We start from the raw sequence: 27,489 nt of genomic DNA on the forward strand, positions 1-27,489 counted from the left end.
CAAGGTTTCTCCTGAGTCCTCTCCCCTCTTGTCAGATGGCTTCTTCTAGTCGGCATAAAAATCAGCCTTTACTCTGACGACTGGCTTCTTCATTCCCCTTCGAAGGAGAAGTGCACGAAGGACCTTCAGACAACTCTACAACTTTCTCAAGATCTAGGAATTCTTTTAAATCTCCAGAAGTCCCAGTTAGCCCCTACACAGGAGGTACTTTATTTTGGGGATGATTCTCAGCTCTCGGACTTTTTAGGTTTTCCATCCCCCAGGAGAATCGTGAACTGCCTCCAGACCATTCACAGTTTCCTCACCCTCTTGTCATGTTCAGCCCGTCAGTGGATGACCCTTCAAGGGGCTCTGTCGTCTATCGAGACCTTCGTCAAGCAGGTAGATACTGGGACAGGAAGACTCATCTGGACTCTGTCATCTTTCCCATCACCCAGGAGATAAAATTGGACCTCCAATGGTGGCTGTCCGAGGGAAGACTCTTGCAGGGAAAATCTCTTCACCCTCCGAGACCTGACCTAGACTTCTACTCAGACGCTTTGGATCTAGACTGGGAAGCTCTTCTAGGGAGTCAAGAAGTTTCCGGGATGTGGTTCCCGGAGGAAATCAATCTTCATATCAACATAAAAGAACTGAAGGCCATTCATCTAGGTCTCCATCATTTTTCAACCTCAATTCACATCAAGACAGTGGTTGTTCATGTGGACACCACCACCATTCCGTCGTATATCAAGAAACAAGGGGGCACTCATTCCTTTTCCCTCTGCCAGACTGCAGAGGACCTTCTACTTTGGGCTCACCAAAATCAAGTGACACTGGTCACTCATTCATTCAGGGGAAATTAAACGTCCTGGCGAATGAGTTGACTCACCGGAAACATGTCCTTCTTACCGGGTGGACCCTGGACCACAGGATCTGTGTCGACTTTGGAGGTTGTGGGGAAAACCATCCCTAGACCTGTTTGCCACCTTAAGAAACAATCACCTTCCTCTCTTCTGCTCTCCAGCCCTGGATCCCTTGGCAAGGGCGACAGACGACATGCTTATAGACTGGTTGGGTCTAGACCTTTATGCCTTCCCACCCTTCATCTTGGTGAGGGAAGTCCTGAACAAGTTTGTGTCACACTGCAACGCTTCAGTGACTCTCTTAGCGCTGTTTTGGCCCATGAGGGAGTGGTTCCCAGATCTTCTACGTCTTGTGGTAGACTTCCTGAGACTGCTTCCCCAAAGACCGTGGCTACAAAATTAACCTCACTTCAAGAGATGCCACCAAGGGTTGTCCACTCTCACTGTGACAGGCTTCAGACTGTCAGGAAACTCATCAGAGCAAAAGGTTTTTCAAGAGCAGCTGCAGAAGCTTTTGCGAAGTGCAGACGACAGTATACTTGCAACGTCTACCAGTCAAACTGGACAGTGTTCCGTCGATGGTGCAACAAACATCACATCTTGTCTTTTGAGACATCTTTAACCCAGATTCTGGATTTTCTTCTTTACCTGAGGACCTCTAGAAGTCTTTCATCCACCATTAAAGGATACCAAGCGATGCTTACCTCGGTGTTTAAACACAGAGGTATAGATCTTTCTTCTAACCAGGATTTTAATTACCTCATTAAGTCATTCGACACTTCCAGACAAAGAAATCTGATTTAGTGTCTTGGAACTTGGATGTAGTCCTTAAGTGGCTTACGAGTCCCCCCCTTTCGAGCCACTCAGTTTTGCTTCCCTCAAGAACCTTACATGGAAGACCCTCTTTCTAGTAGTCCTGGCTACGGCCAAACATGTTAGTGAGCCGCAAGCGATCGACAAGAGGGTAGGCTTCACCCAAGGAGATGCAGTGTGCTCTTTCACCCTAGGCTTCTTAGCCAAGAATGAGGATCCTTCTAAGCCTTGGCCTTGTTCCTTCCATATTAAGAATTTAATGGATATCCTGGGCTCAGATGAAGAGGAGAGGGTTCTTGCCCAGTCAGAGCCCTGAGGGACTATCTGCGCAGGACCAAGAAGATCAGAGAACCTGCTAGCAACCTCTGGTGTTCTGTCAAGAATCCTTCTCACCTCCTGTCAAAGAATGCCCTTTCATTCTTTATGAGAGACCTGATCTCTGAAGCACATTCCCAGCTTCAGGAAGACTTTTCCTTTTATTAAAGTTAAAGCTCATGAAGATAGAGCAGTGGCTACCTCTCTCGCCTTCAAGCACAATTTATCCCTCTCGTCAATTCTTCAGTTGACCTTTTGGAGGTGCAAATCAATCTTTGCATGTCATTACGGTATTTGAAAGAAGTGGAAACAGTTTTTGAAAATTGCAGTACCCTTGGACCTTTAGCAGTGGCTGGCATGGTATTGGGGGAAGAAGCGTAGGAGAGAGCCTGTCTCTCTTCTGTCTCTTCGCATTGATGTAGGGTGTCGAGTTTTTGGGGAGCCTGGGGTTACTTTGTACCTGGAATGCCCACCAGTTCTTTGGATGGGTAGTGGTTTGTTGTGTCAGGGTGGGTGACAGTGATTTCTGGTTGCTGGTTTGTGGTACTGCACCCAGGGCAAGGGCAACTATTTTCCTGCATATGTCTTGTCAGCAATCAGGCAAATCCTCTGTTGCAAGACTTCCACTGATGTAGAGGTGACTCTTGGATCACCGCCGCACCGCTACAGGTTAAGATGACTGCCAACCAGAAGCAGTATTCTCCTACAGTAGCTCTCTTACCAGGTAAGGGAGCAACAAGCATTGTTTCAGTGCTAGCCATTCTTTTCTAGTTGAAGTCTTTACCACCCTTAATGTTTTTGAATAGAACAGTCCATTCATCCCACCCCCCTTGCAATGTGGGATTCAGCTAAGTAATTACATAGTAAGTTACTTATATAAAAATGACATTTTTATAATAGAATTAAGTTTTATTTATACTTACCAAGTAACTACTGAATCAGAGCCCTCCCTCCTCCCCTTTTTTCATGGACTTTGCCGCAATAAAATAGAATGATGCCGTTGGTGATAAGTCGCTCCTAAGCTCCCGTTGCAGTGGGTGGGGCCTGTCATCCCCGCTTTACAACTGGCGTGGTACTGCGAATGTTGAATTTAGGATGCCGTGTGAGCATAAGTGTTAGGAAAGTAATTGCTTAGTAAGTATATATAAAACTTAATTTTATAAAAATGTCATTTTTTTTAGACAACTAGAAGGTAGATGGATGGCTAGACTTGGAGGGAGTTCTGTTGATCAGAGACAGGATGCAAGTCATGGTCATTTTTGGGGGCACAAGCAGAACCCTGTTTAGATTCATGACAATGTTGAATGGCGTTGATGGTAGGCTCGGAGATGAGAAAGCCTGATGACTTGGCTTGAGATTACTCCTTGTTGGGGAAGCTACTGGATGCCATTCCTCAGTGGAATCTCTTGGATGATAACCAATACAGATTAAGAAGTAAAGCTTCAGGCTTGTGGAAATTGCTGTGGCCACCAAGGGAACCTGTGAAGAAACCTTAGCTTTCAGGAACATAAGGGCAAGGCAGGTTGATGAGATAACAGGAGCAGAGATGGGAATATTGAAGTTTGCTGAGGTAAGTGAACACAGTGAAATGCCCAAATTCCAGAAGTGTGTGTAAGAGAATGGGCAGCAGGATACACAGAGGTATTTGTATACAGGAGCTGGAGGATGAGCAGGGCCAGTAGGGCAAATAAGGCTGGAAGCCCTTGAGCAATGTAGGGCATTGTTTGTAAAATGTTGGGTAAATAGAAATACGAGAGTGCATCACAGCATACAAGTCCAGGTCAGGTACCTGCATTTTTAGGAATGCTCAGCAAAACTGTTATGTGGAGGGATTCTTGTACTTAAAGAAAGAGCAGCAGCTTCAAGGGCTGGATCAGTAGCCTGAGGGCATACTGACTGTGGACCAAAACCAGAAGGGGGTTAGATGGGATGGGAGCACACAAGACTGCAATCAGTTCCTATGTTGAAGAATCAGTATCAGAAAGGAACTGATCTTGCAACACAGATGAAACTTTGTCTCATGTCTGATCAAGAAGGTATCAGCAGAGTAAATATTATAGTCTGATTTTGGAACTGGTGTACAAAAGTAGATGCAATAGGAGCAACAGAAGAAGAGACTGGCATATCTCCCAGGGGTGACCAGACCCTTGGGAGAGGGGAAATATCCAAGGGAGCAAAAGTTCCTTGGGGAGAAAATAATAGGAATTGGTTCTGGAAAACGCTTACTCCACTGACTTTGGCCTTGGAAAACCAGAAAGGCATGGAGATTTTTTTTTTTTTTCTAACACCTGAGACCTGACAGTTACAGGCATGGAGAAACAAGACAGAGTCTAGTTTGATGATTTGTCAACAGTTGAAATGAAAGATTGTTGCTTGCAGGCATTCCTCTGTACATACCGACACCATTGACTGGGGCCAGTCCTTGTATGCAACACTGGGCAACTTGGCAGGGCACTGTTAGCCCCTTCACAAAGGACACTGTATATGTGAGGGTCCTCATTCAAGGATTACATAGACAAATGTACTATTGGACTTACTGCCCTTATCCACGTCAGTATGCAGAGACATAATGAACATAAAAATGCAAAACAAATGACAACATGCAATAAACTCTATAAGACATCAGGACGATAGAATCGTGTAATAAGCTGTGATAGAACAGAGAACTAGGGGTAACTATTATTCTGGCAGGGGGGGAAAAGTTATGCAAATGTGACAGAGCAAACTGAAACTATAATAAGAGCATGGTAGTGGTTGAAAGTTATTCCAAACAGCCCAAAAAACTCATCAGAGAGAAAACCCCAAACTAGAATTGCATAAACTTGAATGGAAAGAGAAACCCACAAGAAAGATTGCTGGGCCTTGAACCTGCCTGACCACCTTCACTTCTCTTGAAAAAGGGTCACAGTTAGGACCTGAAAGAACTCGAGGTTCAAGTACAGTAAACCCCTTTATTCGCAGAGGATGTGTACCGCACCCTCCCACAAATAGCTAAAATCCATGAATACTTAAAACCCCTCTAAAAACACTTAGAACTGCCTATTTTGATAGTGTGAACACAAGAAAAACAATCTAAAAATGCTTGTACCTCAGTATTTTAATAGTTTTATGACAAAAAGTGCATTTAGTCACAAAAATTATATGAAAATACGGTAATTATTAATGAATATTTTTCAGTGAAAAATACTGCGAATGGGCGAATTTTCCGCGAATAATGGGTAGATACGTTCCACAGAGAAATCCACGAATGCATGAGTCCGCAAATCTTGAGAACGTGAATATGGGGGGTTTACTTTAATATGTAAATATTTACAAGTAAACAAGTTATACACAGGAATCTTGTGGGTTTCTCTTTCCATCTTCAGAAGAAAACTGAAAGAAGTTTTCGTTTGGTTTAAACTTGAATATTATTTGAGTATCGAAATGACTAGATAAAATCGAAGATTACTGTGAAGGCCTTGAAAGCGGAAGCAAGCTTTTCAATATAACATAGAGGGAACATGTTGATTATATACTTGCCAAAGAATAAGAAGTAACGCACTATGCTCTGGGTATCAAGCTGATTGGGAGAGAATGAGAAAAATAGAACAGTGGCAAATGGTAATCTATGAACAGGAAAAATGGCAGCATATCCACACTATAGTAAGATGCACAAGAATTAGAGATATCTACCTTTTGGCCTGATGGTGTTGAATGGCACTTTTGCTATAAGGATCTTATGTTCTACCTTTCCACCTGGTGCATCTAGGTGCATTTTGCACAGATTAGGGCCATTTATGATTGTGTGATAACAAATCATCAAGAATTATACAGTCATTTTCAATTTTTTGTGACTTTACTTACATATTTTTAAAATATTTTGGCTTTCATTGTCAGATGCAGTACCAAGAATGGTAAGTCACTTGGGTGAAAATTTGGTATATGTACATAGTTTTGTTCATCTTTTTTGTTTTTTTCAGGCCTTTGGAAATGCCAAAACAGCCCACAACAATAATTCCAGTAGATTTGGAAAATTCATCCAAGTTAGCTATAAGGAAAATGGGCTTGTCCAAGGGTAAGTGTGCTCAAGCTTATTTTATTAACCCTTTTGCTGTGGAATTCATTTTGGCTCTCATTCTCAGCAAAGTGCACATTTCAGACATAAAAGTGAAAGTATTGTCATTGTAATTATAAAATTTTGTACAACTTTCAGAACTATACTTGTGGGATTGAACGTTATTTTAACTTAAAAGGAGCCCATCTGAAGAAAATGAAAAGTGGAAACAATTTGAAATACATTTGATTTTGGGGTCTTTGTTAGTGGCATTAACAATACTTTCAGTATACTGTTGTATGGTATATTCAGTTTGACATTGGCAACACTTCTTGTAGTACGCTCTGTGTGTATGCTGTACCTCTTATTAGTGAAACTAACCATCCTTTATATAACTATTAATACATTTATATTTCTTTATCCCTATGGGCAGTGCTTCTTGTATAGTACCTGCAGGTGTGATATAACTCAAAACAAGGAATGATACAAAGAGGTGGCTTATCTAAGCATTGGTTGCAAAAGTATGTTGTGTGCCTTCTTTTACAGTTCCTTTACCTCTTTTTTGACAATTTTTTGGCAGGATAGAATATGATACACTTTGAGGTTTGTGATTTTTGTCCATGTACTGGAAAATGCCTCTCAGTCTTACATTCATAAGGTGTGAAATTCGACCATGTTTTTGAGACTTATTCCCTTCATATCCTTTTAACAATAAATTACTCTCTTATCTGACTTTAGAAGAATTCTGAATTTTATAACTTATATTCCATCAGTTAATGCTGTTTCAATTATTATAATGCCAAACAGGTTGATATCGTTTCTGATTTTTTTTCTATTGAAAGGGTAAGTTGAATATAAATAATCAAACTTATCAGTGTTACTTATATACATGCATACTCCACAAGAACAGTGAGCTTAACAACTATTTTGTCACCCTTCTTTGAATGGACCTTAACTTTATATAGTATGTGCTTACTGTCTAAAATTTGATAAAAGGTCAACCCACAATGTATCTTGCTAGGTTCATGCAAGCATTTTGCCATAATTTCTTGTCCATTTTACTGGGGGAGTTGCATTTTTCAGTTTCATCTTTCAGATGCTAAACTTTCCCTATTTATCCGTACTGTACCATGAGGTAAGACATTTTTCTCAAATAATTTATCAAAATTGGCTACACTGAAAAAAAATGGCCATGAAAATAATGTAGCCTTTGTTCTCATAACCATTTATTAAAGACAGAACAATATGAGTTCCCAGTCCATCAGACATTGGACAATTATGGTCCTCCCCTGTATAAACTCTTGAATCTCAGTAAATGACCAGTTTGTACACCAGTCATGGACCAAACCTTTATGCCCCATACACTTGAAGGTTTTGGTGGTAAATATTGTTTAAAGTACAACCTCCCTTCGAATTTTATCATATCCCATCAACCCTATTTCTCCATGGCTAACATTTTTCCCACATCAGTGTTGCACTATACTCAAAATTTACTTAATCTTAAACCTTATATTTTCATCTGTCTGGTTCATTCAAGTGTATAGCTTACCTAATAAACTGATATTGTACAAGGGAGAATGAGAATGGGGTTGCACAGTGTGTGTGTGTATATTGTTTCCTCAGGTGATGCTTTGTGTATGTATAGATATGCACATGCAGTATACACAGACTAAAAATTTACAACATGCAAAACAATTCATTAAATAGATATTAATAAAAAATATCAACGTGCATTGAATATTCTGTACATTAAATTTGTGTAATCTTACCTTGAAAGACAACAAAATGTAAACAATAGTCCATTGAATATAGTATGTGTCAATTAAAATACTGTAGCAAACTATCTTTGATAAATGCACTCCAAATTTTGTGTAATTTTATGTCACAGACGATGTGAAGCATAGTGAGGCCCCAGCGCAGTTTCATATTATGTAGTGTACATTAGAGTGCAGTGACACCTCTTTCATTTATCAGTTTTAGAATCTCAAGGAACATGTCCACACAGTGAAACAGATATATGGTGAAATAATTTTTTAAAAGATTTATTATAGAGAACTGTCTTTATACAGTTGATTAACTGATTTCATATTAAGTAGTACATGCACAAGTGCGATACACTTATTTTGACCCAAAATCTTAGAATTTCATAGCACTTATTCACTCACTGAAACGAAGAAGCATGGAACAATTACTTAAAACAGATTCGAATATGGAACTGTTTTTCGTGTTTAATTAACAAATATTTAAGGTAAGTGATTTCTTAGACTGAAATACATAGAGGCACTTTATTTGCTAATCAGACATCTCAGAAATTCTGGACATATAACTGTGAGTGACATTTTCATTTTTAAATAAAAGTACCTTTTGCGTGTAAATTTAACAATGTACTTCAGTACAAATAAATTACAATATAAAACTGTATTGTACATTGTATTTATATATTTTTTAACTTGAAAAAAATAGCTGTACATACTTTACTTGCACAAGTAAAAACAGAAAAGATAGCACTGGTAAAGAGCAAAGGTTCTCTGTGAGTCACATAACGGACACTGAATGAACAACTGAAGCATGTGAACATTGGGTCATCGTGGTTTTCCTACCCTGGAAACATAGGACCCATGCCCTATGGTTCAAACAGGAAACTTTCGGCTACATTCATTTAAATGCATTTATTTCACCAGTAGATAACTTTAGCATACAGTAAAGTACATTGTATCACTGACCATGATCATCCACTTTGACTCATTCATTGCACTGTCAGAAAACTCTAGCTTAGTAGATTATTCTGTTAAGTACAAAATATTATTTTTACCACACTTAAATGAGCCTGTTAAGTAATGAAATCTGATTAGTTGAGGTGCTACCATATAGGTGTTAGCAGCATGAAAATGTGTCCACTAAGTGATTTCATCATTTTTGTAGTTATAACCAGCTAAAGAAGTATAAACGTATCTAAAAAAGTAATGTGAAGAATTTCATATTCTACCCAAGATGAGTTTCCCTCATTCAACCATGGCTGATGGAACAAAATTAAAACAAGAAGGACTTCACTACACAGATACACAATGCTGGTAGAAAAAATATGTAAAAAAAATTCATGTAAGCTAATTTAAATTGAAATTTATTCTTCTCAGGAGGGATGTAAGACTTGGGGTAGGTTACTCTAGCAGTAAAGCATTTTCTCCCAAACCTTTCAAAGTTATACTCAAATATTTTGTGTTATTCCACTCAAAATATCATAGCAGTTCGTAATGAGTTGTTTCTCTTGGAGAGAGAGAGAGAGAGAGAGAATCATATATGCTTTTGCCATAATGAAATGAATGTTTATAAATGAGTTATTATTAATCTGTAGTGGCTAAGATTGTTGAATTGAAGGGATACAACTTTAGGTGGCCTTATATAGATCAGTGCCATGCTTTGATATGCTTTTAAAAATATAGATTTTCTGGTAATCAAGCATACAGTACAGCCTGTGAATGTAAAGCAGTTATGGTAGCAAGGGTTTTATTGTGTTGTGTTTTAATTATTTCTCTTATAAATTTCAGGGCGTGTGTGCAAAAGTACCTGTTAGAAAAGTCTCGCATATGCTCCCAAGCATATAATGAACGCAGTTATCATGTTTTTTATTACTTGCTTGCGGGAGCTTCTCCACAGGAACGTCAGGCATTACACCTGCTCAAGCCCTCAGATTATCGCTACCTCAACCAGGTAAGTGGCTGTATTTGTGCATTATGCTGATGTGCTGTGCATGTACTAGAATATGTCCATTCATCCCATCCCCTATCAATGTGGGATTCAGCTATGTAATTACTTGGTAAGTTACTTATATGAATATTATATTTTCATAATAAAATTAAGTTTCGTATATTCTTACCAAGTAATTACAGAATCAGAGCCCTCCCTCCTCCCCTCTAATGGACATAAGGGCATAAACATCATTCCAACACTACCCTTTGAGTTGGGCGGGGGGGGGACCCTTTTCATGTACACTAACTATCAAAGTGCTGCAGTGATTTTTAAATAAAAGGCTGTTGCACGAGGTTAAAACAGTAACTATGTAGTTACATGGTAAGTATATATGAAACTTAATTTTATTATGAAAATATGATTTTTATGCTTGCGAAGGAAAATAGAAACCATTGCCTTACAAGCTCATATTTTGTTTGTCTCATCACAAAGCATCACAACTCAGTCATTTATTTACTGTAAAACTGTATAATTACCTGTGAGGGATTGAGGGTATTTCATTGTATGGAAAAGTTTACTTAGTAAATTTTGTGTAATTTCATGCCCAGGCAGCAAGCCAAGTGCTTGGGCATGCTGGTAGACATGGAAGCAGGGAGAGTTTTCTTGTCAGACTATGGGTTAGTAAGCTTAGGGGGTTGACATTGCAGTTCCTTTAACATCACGAACAACAGCTCTTGGTTTAGGCAGATAGTTTTTGCTCACCTGCTGTCCTTTGAGAAAGTCATTCCTCTTGAGCACCTCCAGAAAATCTCAACTGAAACAGCTTTGTTTGGCCTCAAGTGACCCTCCCGTTGACCTCGTGCCCTTCAAGTCGCTGGATGGCAGGAATCTCCTTGTGAGAGTGAACCTGGGGATCTGTCTGCTTTTGGTGTGTGGGTAGAGAACAACCATCTGCGGTCATGTCTTGTAGATGCATTTAGCAGTACTGACCTTGTAAACATTTCACAATCATGGGATGAGTCACTCTAGTGTTGATGAGCGGCAACATGATGACCACAGTGACATATATCAATAAGCAGGGGTTAATGATTTCCCTTCACCTTTGTTGGAGATGCATGAGAGGGCAGCTTGACTCGCTGTTGAGCTGTCAGCATGGTACATTCTGGGCAGAAGGAATGCTTTGGCAGACCAGGGAGCTGCCATGGGAAAGTAACCACCATCATGAGTGTGGTTAGTGTGGCTTTTCATTCAGTGGCATGAGTCTAATTGGGGTGTCACTTCAAAGCCCAGAAAACTGTTGAGTTTTCAGGTCACCAGGAAAGGCATACTAGTGCATCTGTAAAAGTTCACCTGTTAACACACACAAATGAAAACATCACCTCCCTTCAGCAATGTTGACATAGCTCTGCAAATGGAATGACTCCCATTATCCAACAGAATTTAAATTTGAAAATGTATGAAGAATAATTGACAAAAAGTATAATGAAACCAAAGAAACATGAACTCACCAATTATAGAAACATTGGTAGTAAGGACCAGGAGGGTGGTGGAGATGCTTGTAAGAAGAGTAGTGATTTGTGGCGTGAAGGTAGTTTTGTGTATATTAAAATAATGAGACCATTGAGTCTCATTTTTAGGCCAAATTATATATTGTAAATAGAAGGTGGTAGTGTTTATGGTGGAATAGTTTAGAGTGACAAAAGTCATATTTTAGACTCAAATAAGACTAGACTGAAGGATTTGAATCTTGAATTAAACTTCAATTGGAAAAAGGTAAGTTTAAGTTGCTGGATAGCTAGGTTGAAAGGGACCAAAGGAAACATAGAAATTTACAGGTAGAAGGTAGGGTAGCTGGAGTTGGGGTTTTGATTGTTGCTGCAAGGTACCTCTAATACTGTCTGCAGTGGGCCACAAACAGCACTCTAAATAATGCCCCTCAAAAGGGAACTTGAAAGTTGAAAAAAATAAAATTATGATTAGGAAACCATCAAAGTTCTTAAACCAAGTAGAGGGAAATGATAAAATGTAGGACTGAAAAGAATGCATATGGGATCAAATGGAAGCTGCTAAGTCCCTTTAATTCTGCATAGGTGGTACCCCATGTATGGGGTTTGTAATGATTGGAGGTGGTAGATCTCGTATAGAAATGCTTATTTTGACTGGAGATAGCATAAGGTATTTGTAAGAATAAAGGAGAAATAATAATGAAATTGATCTTAGGATTGAGGGTGCTGAACTCAAAGCTTAAAAACCCAGAAAGTTGATGATACTACATGAGAGTAAAAGCTGAAATTTGATAATAGACAGCATAAAAGAAAGGTGTTGCACTGCTATACCAAACAAGGCAAACTTAACATATGAATGGCTGCATGCTGGGTTAACTTTTGTTGTGTTCCTTTTATCTTTCTGTCTGTTTATGTCTGCTATTCATTGCCAAGTTAAGAAGATTTCTTTTCTTTGTAGATGCTTATCGTTCTGGCTTTGTTATGAAGTAGCATATTTAGTCCCAGGAGGCTTAAGAAGACACTTAGTAGTTTTTCTTTCATTAGCACCAAAAGAAACAAAGTTACAGTAGGTTACAAAATGAATTGCAGTGCAAGATTAAAGTGTGAGTCAAATGTGAGCCTTTCTTCGTAAGTCAACCCACTACTGGTGAGGCCTACGACCTCATGCTCTTTCTTCTTCTGCTTCCTTGCCTTCTCTCTTCTTCTGTGCTTCTTTCCCTCTCTGCACTGGACTTCTTAAGGATTTCTGGAAGTCAATTGTCCAGCCCATCGTAGGCGGGAAATTGCTTTTGTCCCGCCTTTGGTAGATGGCTACTGGTTGGGGCTTATCTAAAGACACCCCATTTAGGGTGGATTTTAACACATACAACTTACCTGTTAGTTACATATAGCTTTAGTCTTTGACGTCACGGCAAAATTTCAAAACGCGCGGCAGCGCCAGTCCGAATATCGGGTGATCGCCTCTTACCTGCCCTCTGTCGGGTACTAGGAACTATTCCAACATGCTTCAGAATAATTTTGCCGCCACGCCGGCGACATTGTTGTCGGTACTCGAGCGAAATTTCATTGTATCTGCCTACATCGAGCTGTTTTCACTTGGTGAAGTACTCTCTTGTTGGTTTGCGGCTTTGCCAGTTATTTGTCACCTATTTAGTCAGGTTTTCTGATAATTATGTCAGATTCTGGGTCTTATACCTTTAGGGTATGCAGCAAAGGCTGTAAGACGAGGTTGGTCAAGGCTAGTCTTGATCCTCATTCAATTTGTGTGGCTTGTAGAGGTCAGGAATGTTCATATGAGAGGAAGTGTGATGAATGTGTCAGTATGACTGAAAAAGATTGGAAGGCTCTATCTAAGTATGTAAAGAAGCTTGAGAAAGATAGAGCCAGGAAAGCTTTAGCTAGAAGTTCTTCTTCTCTCTCTCAGAAACCGGAATCTCCCTTAGCTATGCAGGAAACTTCTATTAATATCCCGTGGCTACTAATATTCCTATTCCTGACTCTGATATCCCTGAACCCGTTACCGTGTCTGAGTATCAAGTCCAGATGGACGCCAGATTTAACCTTATTGTGGGCGCCATGGAGGATATTGGCGTTAACGTGAAATCCCTTCATGAGCGTATGGATTCTTTCCAAGATATTGTGAATAATTTAAGTGCAGTGCAAAGTGTTAGTGTGGTGGAGGAGGTGGTTGCTCGGCCTACTCGTTCTCCTAGACCTAAGCCTCTGTCAAGCTCCCCTGCTCCTGGGAGAAGACATGCTGAAAGTCCAAGGGAGGCGAGTGGGGTCTGCTCACGAGCAGCCGCCCCCTCGAACAGTCCTGTTGTTTCCCAGGCTGTTTCAGAGCGCCGTTGGAAAGGCGACTCAAGGAAGTGTCTTTCTTCAAGCTCCAGTGATTCGCCTGCAGAGGCTGGAGGTTTCAGCGAGTCTAGACCATTGAAGAGGTCCAGGAATCTTTCGCCTTCAGCGGTTCAGAAGAAGAAGCCATTTCGCTTATCACAGCCTTCCTGTAGTTTTTGGGAGAGTCCGAGAGATTTTCGTCGTCAGAAGAGTCTTCTCCCAGGCGCAAGGCTCATGTGCGCAAGAGGTATAAGACTTCCCATTCGGTATTGCCCAGCGTTCCCGGTGTTTCTCCTTTGGTTTCACGTAAGCCTTTTGTGGCTTCTGCGCCTCTTCCTCATCACGATCCTGGCTCTACTGATCATCGTTCCCCAGTTGGATCCTCGTCTACTCATGACTTTCTTTGAGCGATGCACAAGAAAATTGGAAGCATTCTTGGCGGGCTCGGAAGGCCTGGTTCTTCTCCAGCAAAGCCTTCTGAAGTGTATTTGATGCCTCCTCCTTCGTCTCGAGCTCTCGGAGCGCCCAGTACGAAAGCTCCTCCTCGATCTGTGTCTCTTGATCCTCCTTTGGTTCAGGCTCAGGATCAGGCTCGTGACGCCTAGTCAGGCTCAGGCGCTCCCCTCAAGATTTAGCGCTCTCTCAGGCTCAAGCGCCTCAGGTAGCGCCAGGTGAGGCGCCATCCCAGGCTCCTTTTGTGGCGCCAGTTCAGGCTCCTCTTGTGGCGCCAGTTCAGGCTCCTCTTGTGGCGCCAGTTCAGGCTCCTCTTGTGGCGCCTACTCAGGCTCAGGCTCCTCCTCAAGCTCTTATTCAGGCTCCTACTCCTCCTTCACAAGATGTGTATGTGCAAGCGGAAGGTTTTTCTCCTATTTCGTCTGAGGAAGAAGTTGTGGAAGAGTTTCCTGTAGACGAACCAGACTCCTCTCACTGGATTATAAGAAGCTTCTTCGCTTCTTTATTGATAATTTTCCTGAGGATTTTGCACCTGCGGCTCCGGCTTCCCCTCTCTCTCAGCACGCAAGAGACTGAAGCCTCCTACCTCTTCCTTTATGAAGTTAGTGCTTTCTATTTCAGCCAAGAAGGCATTAAAGAAAATGAACTCCTGGTTGGAAGACAAACGTGATCAGGGAAAACCACTTTCTGCTTCCCTCCTTCCAAGCTTTCTACTAAGACGAAGGCTTGCTACGACACTGGGAAGTTTTTCTCTGGGAGCTTCTGCCTCCTCTCAGGAGACTTCTCCAGTCTCGTTGATTCTACTCGTCGTTCTGCGATGAACTCGGCTCGGATTTTCTTCTCTCCTTCAGAGTTGGACCACCTTTTGAAGAACGTTTTCCGAGTTTTGGAAGTCATCAGTTTTATGGACTGGACTATTGGCGCTTTGGGTAGGAAGGTAAAGTCTTTTGGTCTTTCCAAGAGCATTTCGATGATTTCTCTTCTGTTATGTCCTGCTTAGATAAAGGGATTCGTGACGGTGCGTCTGAGTTAGCCTCCATCTTCACGTTAGGAGTTCTTAAGAAGCGACAACTTTGGTGCTCTTTTGTCGCTCGTGGAGTCTCTAGGACTCAAAGATCGGCTCTTCTTTTCGCACCTCTGGATAAGAAGTACCTTTTCCTCAAGAACTTGTGGCCGAAGTGTCGAAATCCCTTACTCAGAAGTCCACACAGGACCTTTTGGCGCAATCCACTCGTGAAACCAAAAGCTCCTCAACCTTCTCTGCCAGTGCAAACTCGTCCTCTAGTTAATCAAGATAGGCCCTTTCGTGGCAAGCCCCTCACCCGTACAGGATCTAGTTTCCGGGGCAAAGCAAGATTTGTCTCCAAGGCTATCAAACCTCAATTAAAAAGTGATCTGCATGTCCTCCATGCACTAGTAGGAGCCAGACTTCAGCAGTTCTGGCAAATTTGGGAGGAGATCGGAGCGGACCAGTGGACCACGTCCGTGCTAAAGGAAGGATATTCTATCCCCTTCCTCAAGAGGCCACCTCTTGCAACAGAACCTTTAGCTTTGACAGCATATTCCAGCAACTTAGAAAAATGCTCGGTTCTGAGTGCGGAAGTAGACTCCATGCTTTTAAAAGGAGCGATAGAGATCGTGGAAGAAGTCAACTCTCCAGGCTTTACAACCGCCTTTTTCTTGTTCCAAAGGCCTCAGGCGGCTGGAGACCAGTCCTGGACGTGAGTTCTCTCAACCTTTTCGTGGAGAAAACCAGTTTTCGATGGAGACGACGCAATCCGTCCTCAATTCTCTTCGTCCGGGGGATTGGATGGTCTCAATAGATCTGCAGGACGCTTACTTTCACATTCCGATCCATCCCGCGCCCAGGAAGTTTCTTCGCCTCGTTTTCCAGGAGAAGACTTATCAGTTCAGGACTCTGTGCTTCGGTCTGTCCACAGCCCCTCAAGTATTCACAAGAGTTATGTCCACTGTTGCCAAAGCTCTTCATCTCAGAGGAATAAAGATCTCTCTCTATCTAGACGATTGGCTCCTTCTGTTCCCAGTCTCAGTCTCAGTGCTTGGAGGATTTGAAAGTAACTCTCGACTTGACACAGAAGCTAGGACTTCTAATCAATTGGAAGAAGTCTCACCTATCTCCCTCACAATCCAGGATCTATTTAGGAGTGAGACTGGAAACAGTTCCTTTTCTGGCTTTTCCGTCAGATCAAAGAATCTCGGACTGTCTGCAAAAGTCCAGAACTTTCTGGATATGGATACCTGTTCCGCAAAGGCTTGGATGAGCCTCCTGGGAACTCTGGCGTCAATAGAAAAGTTTGTCTCCCTGGGAGACTTCACATGAGGCCCCTTCAATTCTACCTCAGGGAGCAATGGAACAGGAAAACGCTTCCAGACTCCTTCTCCTTTCCAATCTCGGACCGTATCAAGGAGGATCTAAGGTGGTGGTTAGATCAAGAAAATTAGAGAAAGGTCTCTCTCTTTTCCGTCGAACCCGAACCACGAACTGTTTGCAGACTCGTCAGAAGTAGGATGGGGAGCGACGTTGGGGGTAAAAGAAATTTCAGGTTTGTGGAATGCGACAGAAAAAGAATGGCACATCAACAAGAAGGAGTTGAAAGCAATCCACCTGAGTCTCGTACACTTCCTACCATTCGTACAGGGACAAACAGTTCTGGTTCATTCAGACAGCACCACAGCGTTGTCTTACATAAAAAAACAGGGGGGCACTCATTCTTACTCCTCAGCGAGGTAGCAAGAGACCTCCTTTTGTGGGCAGAGAAGCACAAGATTCTGCTCCTAACGAGATTCATTCAGGGAGCCCTCAACGTGAGAGCGGACTCCTTGAGCAGGAAGTACCAGGTTCTGTCCACAGAGTGGATTTTGCACGAAGAAGTGTGCAAGTCGCTGTGGAGACTTTGGGGTCAACCTCTGGTAGACCTGTTCGCGACGAACAAGTCTAACAGGCTCCCAATCTTCTGCTCTCCTGTCCCGGACCAAGCAGCCTTCCAGACGGACGCAATGCTACTGAATTGGTCGGGTCTGGACCTTTACGCCTTCCGCCGCGTTCAAGATGTTAGGTGCGGTGTTGAGGAAATTTCAGCACCACTCCAACACCAGGATGACGTTGATAGCCCCCTTCTGGCCTTCCAGGGATTGGTTCCCAGTTCTCATGGATCTCTTGATCGACTTCCCGAGGAGCCTTCCAAACAGAGTAGATTTACTCAGACAGCCCCACTTCAGGAGATTTCACGAAAACCTGTCAAGTCTGCGGCTAACTGCGTTCAGACTATCGAACGCCTACTCAGAAGCAAAGGATTTTCAAGAAAGCGGCTCAATCCATCGCTAGAGCCAGAAGACCATCTTCGATCAAGGTCTATGAGTCCAAGTGGAATATGTTTCGTTCATGGTGCAAAGATCATGACATTTCCTCTTCCAGAACCTCGGTGACGCAGATTGCGGATTTTCTTTTGTTCCTCGGGAATAAGAACCTTTCTGTATCCACACTTAAAGGTTATCGTAGCATGCTGGCTACTGTTTTTCGTCACAGAGGTTTGGATATCTCTAATAACCAAGATATAACGGACCTTATTAAATCCTTCGGTACCTCTAAGAGGTCAGATGCTAAAGTTGTTTCGTGGAATCTTGATGTAGTCCTGAAGTGGCTTATGTCTGAGAAATTTGAACCTATGGATTCTGCTTCTTTAAGAGATCTTACGAGGAAAACCTCTTTTTAGTTTTGTTAGCTACAGCTAAGAGAATCAGTGAGATCCACGCCTTGGATAAGAGAGTAGGATTCTCTGCTTCAAAAGCAATTTGTTCTTTCAAACTGTTTTTATGGCCAAGAACGAGACCCCTTCGCACCCGTGGCCTCGCTCTTTTGAGATTCCGAGTCTGTCGGAATTGGTAGGTAAGGAGCAGGAGAGGTTCCTCTGCCCAGTCAGAGCCTTGAAATATTATTTATGAAGGACTAAAGATATTAGGGGTCCTTCAGATTCCTTATGGTGTTCGGTCAGGAACCCTCTCAGACCAATGTCCAAGAATGCCATGTCCTTTTTATTAGAGATCTGATTTCTGAAGCTCACTCCAATATTTCAGAGAATGATTTGAAAATGTGTAAAGTGAAGGCTCACGAAGTGAGGGCTATCTCTACTTCTCTCGCTTATAAAGGAACTCTCCCTTCAAGATATTGTGCAAGCAACCTACTGGAGATGTAAGTCTGTATTTGCTTTGCATTATCTCTCGCAAGTGCAGACAGTGTTTGATGAGTGCAGCACGTTAGGGCCCTTTGTTGTATCTGGCACGGTAATGGGTAAAGGGGTAAAGGAGGATTAACCTACCTTTACTTACTTGTTTTTGGAGTGTGAAGGTTTTTACGGTTGTCTGTGAGGGTAAGTGTTGGTTAGTTTTACCCCACAGTTGGTTTTGGTTTTTATGGTTATGCTTTTTCTTTGGTGTTGGGTGACCCCTTTTGTAATTCATGATGTTTGTGCTGCGCCCTGAGCAGGGGCATACTTGTGGTATTGTCACGGCCATGTCCTAGGTGACTGATACCCAGCTTAAGCAATCTGCGACCAGGTCATTATACCGCGGTTGCTCTAAGGATAGCAGGTTACTGAGGCAGTAACTGTGGAATCAGCTACCTTAGCAGGTGAGGAACTAAGAAATTTTCTACATTAATAACCTTAATGTTTCCAACAACTCTTTTTAGCTGTCATTGCCCCACCTCCTAAAGGTGTCAATCAGCTATATGTAACTAACAGGTAAGTTGTATGTGTTAAAATGACATTTTTATTCTAAAATAATGTTTAACACATACTTACCTGTTAGTTACATATACGAAAGCCCACCCTCCTCCCCACGGGACAGGTAGGCAAATTATTCTGAAGCATGTTGAATAGTTCCTAGTACCCCGACAGAGGGCAGGTAAGGGCGATCACCCGATATTCGGACTGGCGCTGCATGCGTTTTGAAATTTTGCCGTGACGTCAAAGACTAAAGCTATATGTAACTAACAGGTAAGTATGTGTTAAACATTATTTTAGAATAAAAATGTCATTTTTGCAATCGCACCACCTTCAAAGGAGGTGCTTTTCTTGTTTATCCAACTAAGGCCACCATGCATTTTGTTAAGAATTTCTTGTGATTTCCAGCTCAATTAAGTGCAGCCATAATGGCTTCGTAACCGCGACACAGTCATAACACGTACCTGAGTTTAGCTTTGTAATCACAACACCTTTTGCTTTTCTAGCGCTGGTTTAAAAATTCCTTTATGATTTTCAGTTCGATTAAGCGTACCCTAGTTTGGCCTCATAATCACGATATAGCCATAGCATTTCTGAAGAAATGAGTCTAAACAGGACAATTACAATGATGAGCCGCATTTTTGCATCTGTAAGAATAGACTTTTAGGAGTTCTGAATATTCTGAATATTAATTAAGAGAGAGAGAGAGAGAGAAACACCTTTCATTAATAGACATTGATAGATAGAGAGAGAGAGAGAGATATCTTCCATTAATAGACATTGATAGATAGAGAGAGAGGGAGAGAGAGATTGAAAGCAAAACAGAAGTGCTATGGCTATATTGTGATTACGAGGCCAAACTCGGGTATGCTTAATCGAACTGAAAACCACAAAGGAATTGTAAACCAGCGCTAGAAAACCAAAACATACGTGTTATGACTGTGTCTTGGTTACGAAGCCATCATGACGGCACTTAATCGAACTGAAATCACAAGGAATTCGTTGGATAAACAGCCGCTGGAATTTATAACTTCTTTTCACCCTCTTTTGAAGGCGGTGCAATTCCAAAAATCCACCCTAAATGGGGTGTCTGTAGTTAAGCCTCCACCAATTAGGCATCTACAAAGGTGGGACAGAAGCAAATTCCCACCTACGATGGGCTGGACAGTTAACCTTAAGAAGTCCAGTTCAGAGGGAGAACAGAAGAAGAGAGAAGGCAAGGAAGCAGAAGAAGAAAGAGCGTGAGGTCGTAGGCCTCACCAGTTGTGGGTTGATATAAGAAGAAAGGCTCACATTTGACTAACACTAATCTTGGTGCTAATGAAGGAAAGAAACTACTGTCTTCTTAAGCCTCCTCGGACTAAATATGCTACTACATAACAAAGCCAGAATGATAAGCATCTATAAAGAAAAGAAATCTTAACTTGGCAACGAATAGCAGACATAAACAGAAAGATAAATAGAGCACGACACTTTGAGATTCTAATGATGCCTGATGGCTTCTTGCACATTCATCCCTTGAGAGTTTGATGACATCATCCATAAAATTCAAATATTGTGATGTTGGATAGTGTTTGGAAGATAAATGCTCTATATCTTCTAAATGCCCAAATTTCAGCGAAAAGGAACTGTTGATTTTATATAAGTAACCTACCCAGTAATGACATAGCTTTTAGTTTCTATTATTGGCAGCTTAAAATTTTGAAATTCTCCTGTCACGCTAGTTTGTTTTGGGTTTTGGTGACATGCCCCGCCCACTTTCGGGGGGAAGAAGAGGAACAACTTAGCAAAGAGCTTCAATTTGTTTTTGCCAGCTGATGGTTGAAGTCCAGTGGTTGGCAGTAGCTTGAATTTTTGGAATACTTACTATGCTGTTGTTTTCTCTCATCGACTATGCTGTTGTTTTCTCTCATCGACAGGTGGTGAAGTATTCTTTTGGTAGCCTTGCGGCACAATTTAGTTAGTGATAGGCGAGATCTAATCACTGGTTTATGACTTTTTGCCTTTTTTTTTTTTTTTTTTTAACTTTTCTTTTGGATTTTTTTCATAATGTCTCACACTAGTGTTTCTAGTATTAGGTATTGTAGCAAAGGCTGCAGTACAAGATTAACTAAGGAATCGTGTGACTTGCATATGATTTGCATTCAGTGTAGAGGACAAACATGTTGAGTTGACTTTTGGTGTACAGAATGTAATGATTGGGACATTAAGAAATGGAAGACCTCAGACTCCCATTTGAAGAAACTTTCTAGGGACAGGAAAAGGAAAGCGACCGCTAGGGAAGTTAGTAAAGCGCTAGCTAGTCAGGATTCGTCTGCTAAATCAGATACGAACGCTCCTGTAATTTCTACGAGTCCCATTCCAAATCCTCTATCTGTTCAAACCTCTCTTATACCCAGCTCTCACATTCTGATCCCAACCCCATGGCCAGCCTGGAGTCGAAAATCGACACAACAGGTTTTGAGTTTATTAGAATCGATTGCCAAGTTAACGTCCGCTGTTAAAGTGCTCATGGATAAAAGTGAATCAGAGCGCCCCTTAGCGTCCAGTGCTAGTGCAGTGGTAGTGGAGAAGGTGACTGTTCGGCCCGCCGATTCTCATAGGCCAAGCCCCCCTCGGTTCAGTCTGTCGACGTTTCCCAGGCTGCAACCAATGGCCATTGGAAAGGTCTTAAAGTAGACACTCAATGTATGTCCTCAAATTCTGAGGAGCTCAGTCCCAAACGTCAATGACGCTTTTCGGACAAGTCACGCCTGCTGAAAAGGCATGCAGTGAGCTTTGTGGACTCTTCACCTGTACCTTGCAAGAAGAGCAAGGATACCGTGCACCCCTCTTGTAGTCACTTGAATAGTCCGGAGCCGTTTTCTTCAGTCTCAGGTGAGGATCGTCATTCGGCACTGAGGCTTCAAGTGGCTAATAAACGCTCTTCTTTGTCCAAGAGAACCTCTTCAACTGAATCAAGTCTGCCTTCAGGAGTTGTACACCCAGTAGTTTCAGCGCTCCAGTTAGCACCCGAGCTTCCAGTTGCAGACAAGAGCCTGTTGGCGCCTGAACTTTATATTATTTCATTTTTGGCACCCGTTCCATGCCCATCGGTGCCTACTCTTCTTCCTTTGCATGTTGGTGTTTCTTCAGTCACTTCTTTCAGTATGCATCCTCCTGCAGTTGACCCATTCCAAAGTAAACTGAACAGCATTTTAAGTTGACTCAAAAAGGCTTCTCCAGCTACCCAGACTCCAGTGGAATTATCATTGTCTCCCGTTTCTTCTGATGAAGAAATTATAACAGAACAGGATGTTCCTTTGTTGGCTTATTCTTCCCTGCTGAGATTCCTTTTAGCCACCTTTCCAAGCTGCTTTTCTCCAGCAACTCCCTCCATTCCAAGTTACCTAAGCTCGTTCTCCTCTTCAGCAAAGAAGGCTCTGAATGAAGTAGAGGGGTGGCTTGCGGAAAAAAGGGACCAGGGTAAAACTACCTTTTCATTTCCGCCTTCCAGATTTTTTAGAACAAGTTATCGTTTCTATGCCATGGGGGAAGCTCCTTCCCTTGGGAGTTTCTGTCTCCTCCCAGGGGACTTCTCCAGTCTTATAGACTCAGCCAAGAGATCAGCGTTCACGTTTGCTAAGATGATGTTTTCGGCCTCAGAACTAGCACGTTGCAAAATATTTTTAAGGTATTTGAAGTAATGAGATTCTTAGACTGGATGGTAGGCACTCTAGCATGCAAGATAGAGATTGCGCCTTGTTGCTGCAAGATTTCTTTTCAGATTTACTAGGAGTGCTGTCTTGTATAGACAAGGGAATTCGAGATAGCTCTCAGGAGCTAGCTGGTCTGTACACCATGGGTGTGTTAAAGAAAAGGGAACTATTGTGTTCTTTTACTTCTATGGGGGTCACTCCTTCTCAGAGGTCAGCACTCCTTTTCCCCCCTTTAGATAAGATGCATCTTTTTCCTCAAGCTACCGTCCTAGATATAGCTACAGACCAGCACAAAAAGAGTACACAGGACCTTCTCTCTCAATCTTCAAGACGTCCTAAGGATTCTTCGGCTCCCCCTTTTAGAACTTCAACGCCCCTGCAGATGCCTCCCTTTCAGAGCTCCCGATCCGGACCGTACTCTAGGCCAAGATCAAGCGCCCATTTTCCATAGCGTTTCATCAAGAAATCTTCCTCTAAATCCTCCACCAAGAGGTGAGGGCATAGTCCTCCGTACACAGGTAGGAGCAAGACTCCTCTTTCAGGAATGCTGGGAGCAGAAGGAGCAGAATCCTGGATAGTATCTGTCCTGAAGGAAGGCTACACCATTCCCTTCGGGGATATGCTTCCTCTAGTTCACACGCCTGTTGCATTGACAGCCTATTTGCCAGGCTCAGAGAGGTTTGCAGCTCTCTCGCAAGAAGTCGAGTCTCTCATTCTGAAAGAGGCTATGGAGGTAGTAGAGGACATTTATTCTCCGGGATTCTACAACTGTCTCTTCGTAGTACCCAAGTCATCAGAGGCTGGAGACCTGTTTTAGTGTAAGCGCTCTGGATTTCTTTGTACAAAAGACAGCCTTCAAGATGGAAACAAACCAGACAGTTCTAGCAACCATTCGCCAGGAAGAATGGATGGCATCCATAGACATGCATTACACATACTTTCACATTTCCAGTTTCGGGTCCTATATTTTGGACTATCGACAGCTCCTCAAGTTTTTACCAGAGTACTGGCTCTCCTCTTGAAGTGGCTTCAACTGATGGGAATAAAATTTCTCTCTACCTCGACAACTGGTTTCTGTGCTCCCACTTGATAGGACAATGTACGGAGGACCTCCGAAGAACTCTTCTCCTAGCCCAGGGCTTGGGCCTTCTCATCAATCAAGACAAATCTCAACTGACTCCTTCTCAGGAGAGTCCTTATTCATGGATGATGATAAACTCTCATGATTTTCAGGTTTTTCCAGTCCCAAAGAGAGTAGAAAAGTGTCTGAAAACACTAAACAAATTATTGGAACTGGACTTTTGTTCGGCCAACAAATGGATGAGTCTTTTAGGCACCATATCATCCTTGGAGCAGTTCATCTCTCTGGGGAGGCTCCACATGAGACCTCTTCGGTATTACCTGACAGCCAGCTAGAACAGGAAAAAGTTCCTGGATATATTTGTATTTCCAGTAACAGCAGAAATCAACAATGATCTACATTGGTGGAGTTGCAAGAGGAAGTTATCGGAAGGAAAGTCTCTTCTCCCTTTGAACCCCAACCTTGAGTCTTTTCAGACACATCAAATCTAGGTTGGGGAGCTCTTTTAGGGAACAAAGAGGTGTCAGGAACTTGGTCTCTAGACCCAGAGGTCTTGACACATCAACTAAAGGTGATCCATCTGGGCCTCCAGTGTTTTGCTTTCGGACAGCTCTGCTGCACTGGCGTACATTAAGAAACGGGGGGACCCACTCTTTCTCTGTATGAAGCAGCAAAGACCTCCTTTTCTGGTTGGACCAAAACAACACTCAAGTGGTAACCCATTCCATCCAGGGGAAACTCAATGTTTTGGCAGATGAATTGCGCCACCAGAAACAAGTCCTTCTCATGGAGTCGACGTTATACCCATTGGTTTGCCTGGACCTGTGGCAGCTCTGGGGGAAACTAATGATAGACCTTTTTGCATCCTCCAGGAACCATTGGCTTCCTCTCTTCTGCTCACCACTTCTGGATCCTTTAGCAAGGGCAACCGATGCAATGTTGCAGGACTGGTCGGAAAAAAAACTGTATGCCTTTCCCCCATTCAGTATGGTGAGGCAGGTGCTAAACAAGTTCAGGTCCCACCAAAACGTATCCATGAGACTGATAGCTCCCTTTTGGCCAGTGAAAGAGTGGTTTCCAGACCTAGAACTTCTTGCTGATTTCCTGAGGCTGCTACCACAAAAACAGCAACTACTCAGACGACCACACTTGCGACGGTTTCACCAAATTCTTTCTTTTCTGTCCCTAAAAGGAATACAAACTGTCAAGCGACTGCTCCGAAAGAAGGGCTTTTCAAGCTGCAAATGCGATTGCCAAGTGTAGAAGGCAGTCTTCAGATAAAGTCTACCAGGCTAAGTGGTCTGTCTTCAGTTCATAGTGTAAATGACACAATGTTTCCTCTACGAGTACCACTATAACTGAAATAGCTGATTTTCTGCTATTCTTATGCTCTTCTAAAGGACTCTCTACTTCCACAAAGGTTACAGAGCCATGCTTAGCTCTTGTTTTCCGTCGCAGAGGTATGGACTCTTCATCCAACCTGGATTTGTCGGTTCTTATAAAATCCTTTGATTCAGTTAAGCAAAAGGAAAAGCCTTTAGTGCCCTGGAATCTAGACATGTGCTTAGATGGCTTGCCAGTTCACGATTTGAACCCATGCAGTCCATCTCCCTGAGAAGCCTTACCAGGAAGAAACTTTTTCTAGTTGCTTTGGCAGCTGCCAAAAGGTCCAGTGAAATCCAAGCCTTGGACAAAAGAGTGGGCTTTTCCCAAGGAAATGCAGTTTGTTCGTTTTCCTTGGGATTCCTGGCTAAGAACGAATCATCATCGAATCCATGGCCTCGCTCTTTTACTATTAAGATCCTGTCTGAAGTAGTAGGCCCATCAGAAGAGGAGAGGACCCTCTGTCCGGTGAGGGCTCTTAAATATTACCTTCACAGAACGAAGTCTATTCGTGGTACTTCGAACAGTCTTTGTGTTCTGTAAAAAATCCCTCATAGCCTCTGTGTAAGAATGTCCTGACATTCTTTCTCAGATACTTCATTTCTGAAGCACATTCCATGGTTAGTGAAGACACTTTTTCCTCATGCAAGGTAAAAGCACACGAGATGATAAGAGCTGTTGCTATGTCATTAGCATTTAAGTGTAATTTATCCCTCTCTTCTATTGTGCACTCGACATTTTGGAAATGTAAGTCAGTTTTTGTGTCTCATTATTGGAGGGATATTGAAACTGTATATGATCAGTGCAGTACCTTGGGTCCATTTTACGCAGCTGGCGTGGTGTTGGGGGAGGAAACGTAGAAAGCAGTATCCTTTCTTTTATCTCTTCGCCTTGAATAGGGTGTTGAGTCATTGGGGAGCCTGGGAGTACTGTGTACTTGGAGCACACCCAGTCCTTTATTTTTAATGGTTGGGTATTGGTGTTTTTAATATGTATCAGTGGTTTGTGATGACTGTAATTTTTGCTCTGATTATTTTGTATGGTACTGCACCCTGGGCAGGGGCATTTTGTTTTCTTTGCTAGCCATCAGAATTGTTCCATTGCTGCAAAGCACCCACTGTAGTAGTAGGTTCTCCAGGCTATGTCGCCTCACCTCTACAAGATAAGATGAGCGCCAACAAGAGGCAGTATCTACCTGCAGCAGCTCTCTTATCAGGTAAGGATCAACAAACATTGATTCAATGTTAGCAGCCATCTATTCTCAAATTCATTACATAAATAATGTTTTGGGGTAGATTTGCCCAAGCCATCCCATCTCCTTTCAATGTGGGAATCAGCTATGGAATTACTGGGTAATTTACTTATATAAAAATTACATTTTTATAATAAAATAAAGTTTTATATATATTTACCCAGTAATTACATGATTGGAGCCCACACGCCTCCCCTTGCTGGGTCATAAGGGCATAAACAAATTGAAGCTCTTTGCTAAGTTGTTTCTCTTCTTCCCCCAAAAGTGGGCTGGGCATGTCAGCAAAACCCAAAACAAACTAGTGCGACCAGTGAATTTCAAAATTTTAAGCTGCTGGTAATAGAAACTAAAAGCTATGTAATTACTGGGTAAGTATATATATAACTTGTTTTATTATAAAAATGTCATGTTTTTAAGCAGTTAAAGAAAACTTTGTTTGAATTCTATTTTATGCCTAAAATGTAGGTTAAAACTTTCCCCCCTTTTTTTTTTTTTTTTTTTTTTTATTATATTCGGGGTGATTGATATGACTAACCATTGAAGTGCAAACTGATGGGCTGCTGATTTTTATGACATGCCTTATGTACTCCACAAAGGGCACCAGGCCCAATCTTATGCCGGCCTGCTTTCATTGTGTTCATCACAGCTTCCAACCATCAAGTCTTGAGGGACAGTGAAATTTCAGTAGTTTTTTAGTTTTTTTATTCAAAGACACTGCTGCCTGTTAGATTTCCATGTCCTACTGTTGATCCAAAATGGTTGGCAAAGTGACTCGTTTTTTGTAATGGTATTTTCAAAGAAACCTTTATCCCCCCCTACTGCTTTTCCTGATTTAGCAGACATTTTCATTTTTGTGCTGGAGGAAGTATTCTTTGGTTTTACTGTAAGTATTACCAAACAGTTTTGCAGCAGCTGTTTTAGACAAAAGGCTTGATTCTTACAAGTTCTCAAGACTTAATAAACATTGTCATGGATACTAGAAAAGGTAGCTTGTTTAGCTTGAAAACTGAAGTGAGATCTAATGCTAGTTCTGCAAGGTCTCAGTTAAGGAATCATGATATTTACAGGAAAAGTGGTGTCAAGGATGTTCTCTTGAAGATTTTGATATAGCTGGAGCATCACTGAGATGTTTGGAGTACATTGGCTTCCTGTTGTATCCATTGTAGTTCATTGGTTTGTCTAAAGGTTTATCTTTTACCACAGAATTAGTGATAAAAATCTAGTTTGTGTTTAATGTCAAAACAGCTCATTTGTTTTCATCACAACCCCATCAATCATGTATAGCTTTATTTCCGTGGATGAGGAAATTCAAGGTACTCAAACTTGCATCATTCACGTTGTGAGG

The 27,489-nt window shown here is 42.0% G+C and overlaps 1 protein-coding gene across 11 annotated transcripts in view; it reads left to right on the top strand.

The window, feature by feature from the left end:
- The window catches only part of LOC136832781 (unconventional myosin-IXb-like), a 210,523-nt gene that overhangs the window by 27,570 nt on the left and 155,464 nt on the right, over positions 1–27,489 (top strand). For all 11 annotated transcript variants that reach the window (XR_010851314.1, XM_067094322.1, XM_067094328.1 and 8 more), the window contains exons 4-5: positions 5,933–6,027; positions 9,552–9,714. Coding sequence is in view for 10 of the 11 variants with exons in the window: in XM_067094322.1 (XP_066950423.1) it covers positions 5,933–6,027; positions 9,552–9,714 (258 nt within the window). In the remaining variant the exon portion in view is untranslated. The remainder of the gene's footprint in view (positions 1–5,932; positions 6,028–9,551; positions 9,715–27,489) is intronic.

This window comes from Macrobrachium rosenbergii, chromosome 50, assembly GCF_040412425.1.
Source record: "Macrobrachium rosenbergii isolate ZJJX-2024 chromosome 50, ASM4041242v1, whole genome shotgun sequence".
Lineage (NCBI taxonomy): Eukaryota > Metazoa > Arthropoda > Malacostraca > Decapoda > Palaemonidae > Macrobrachium > Macrobrachium rosenbergii.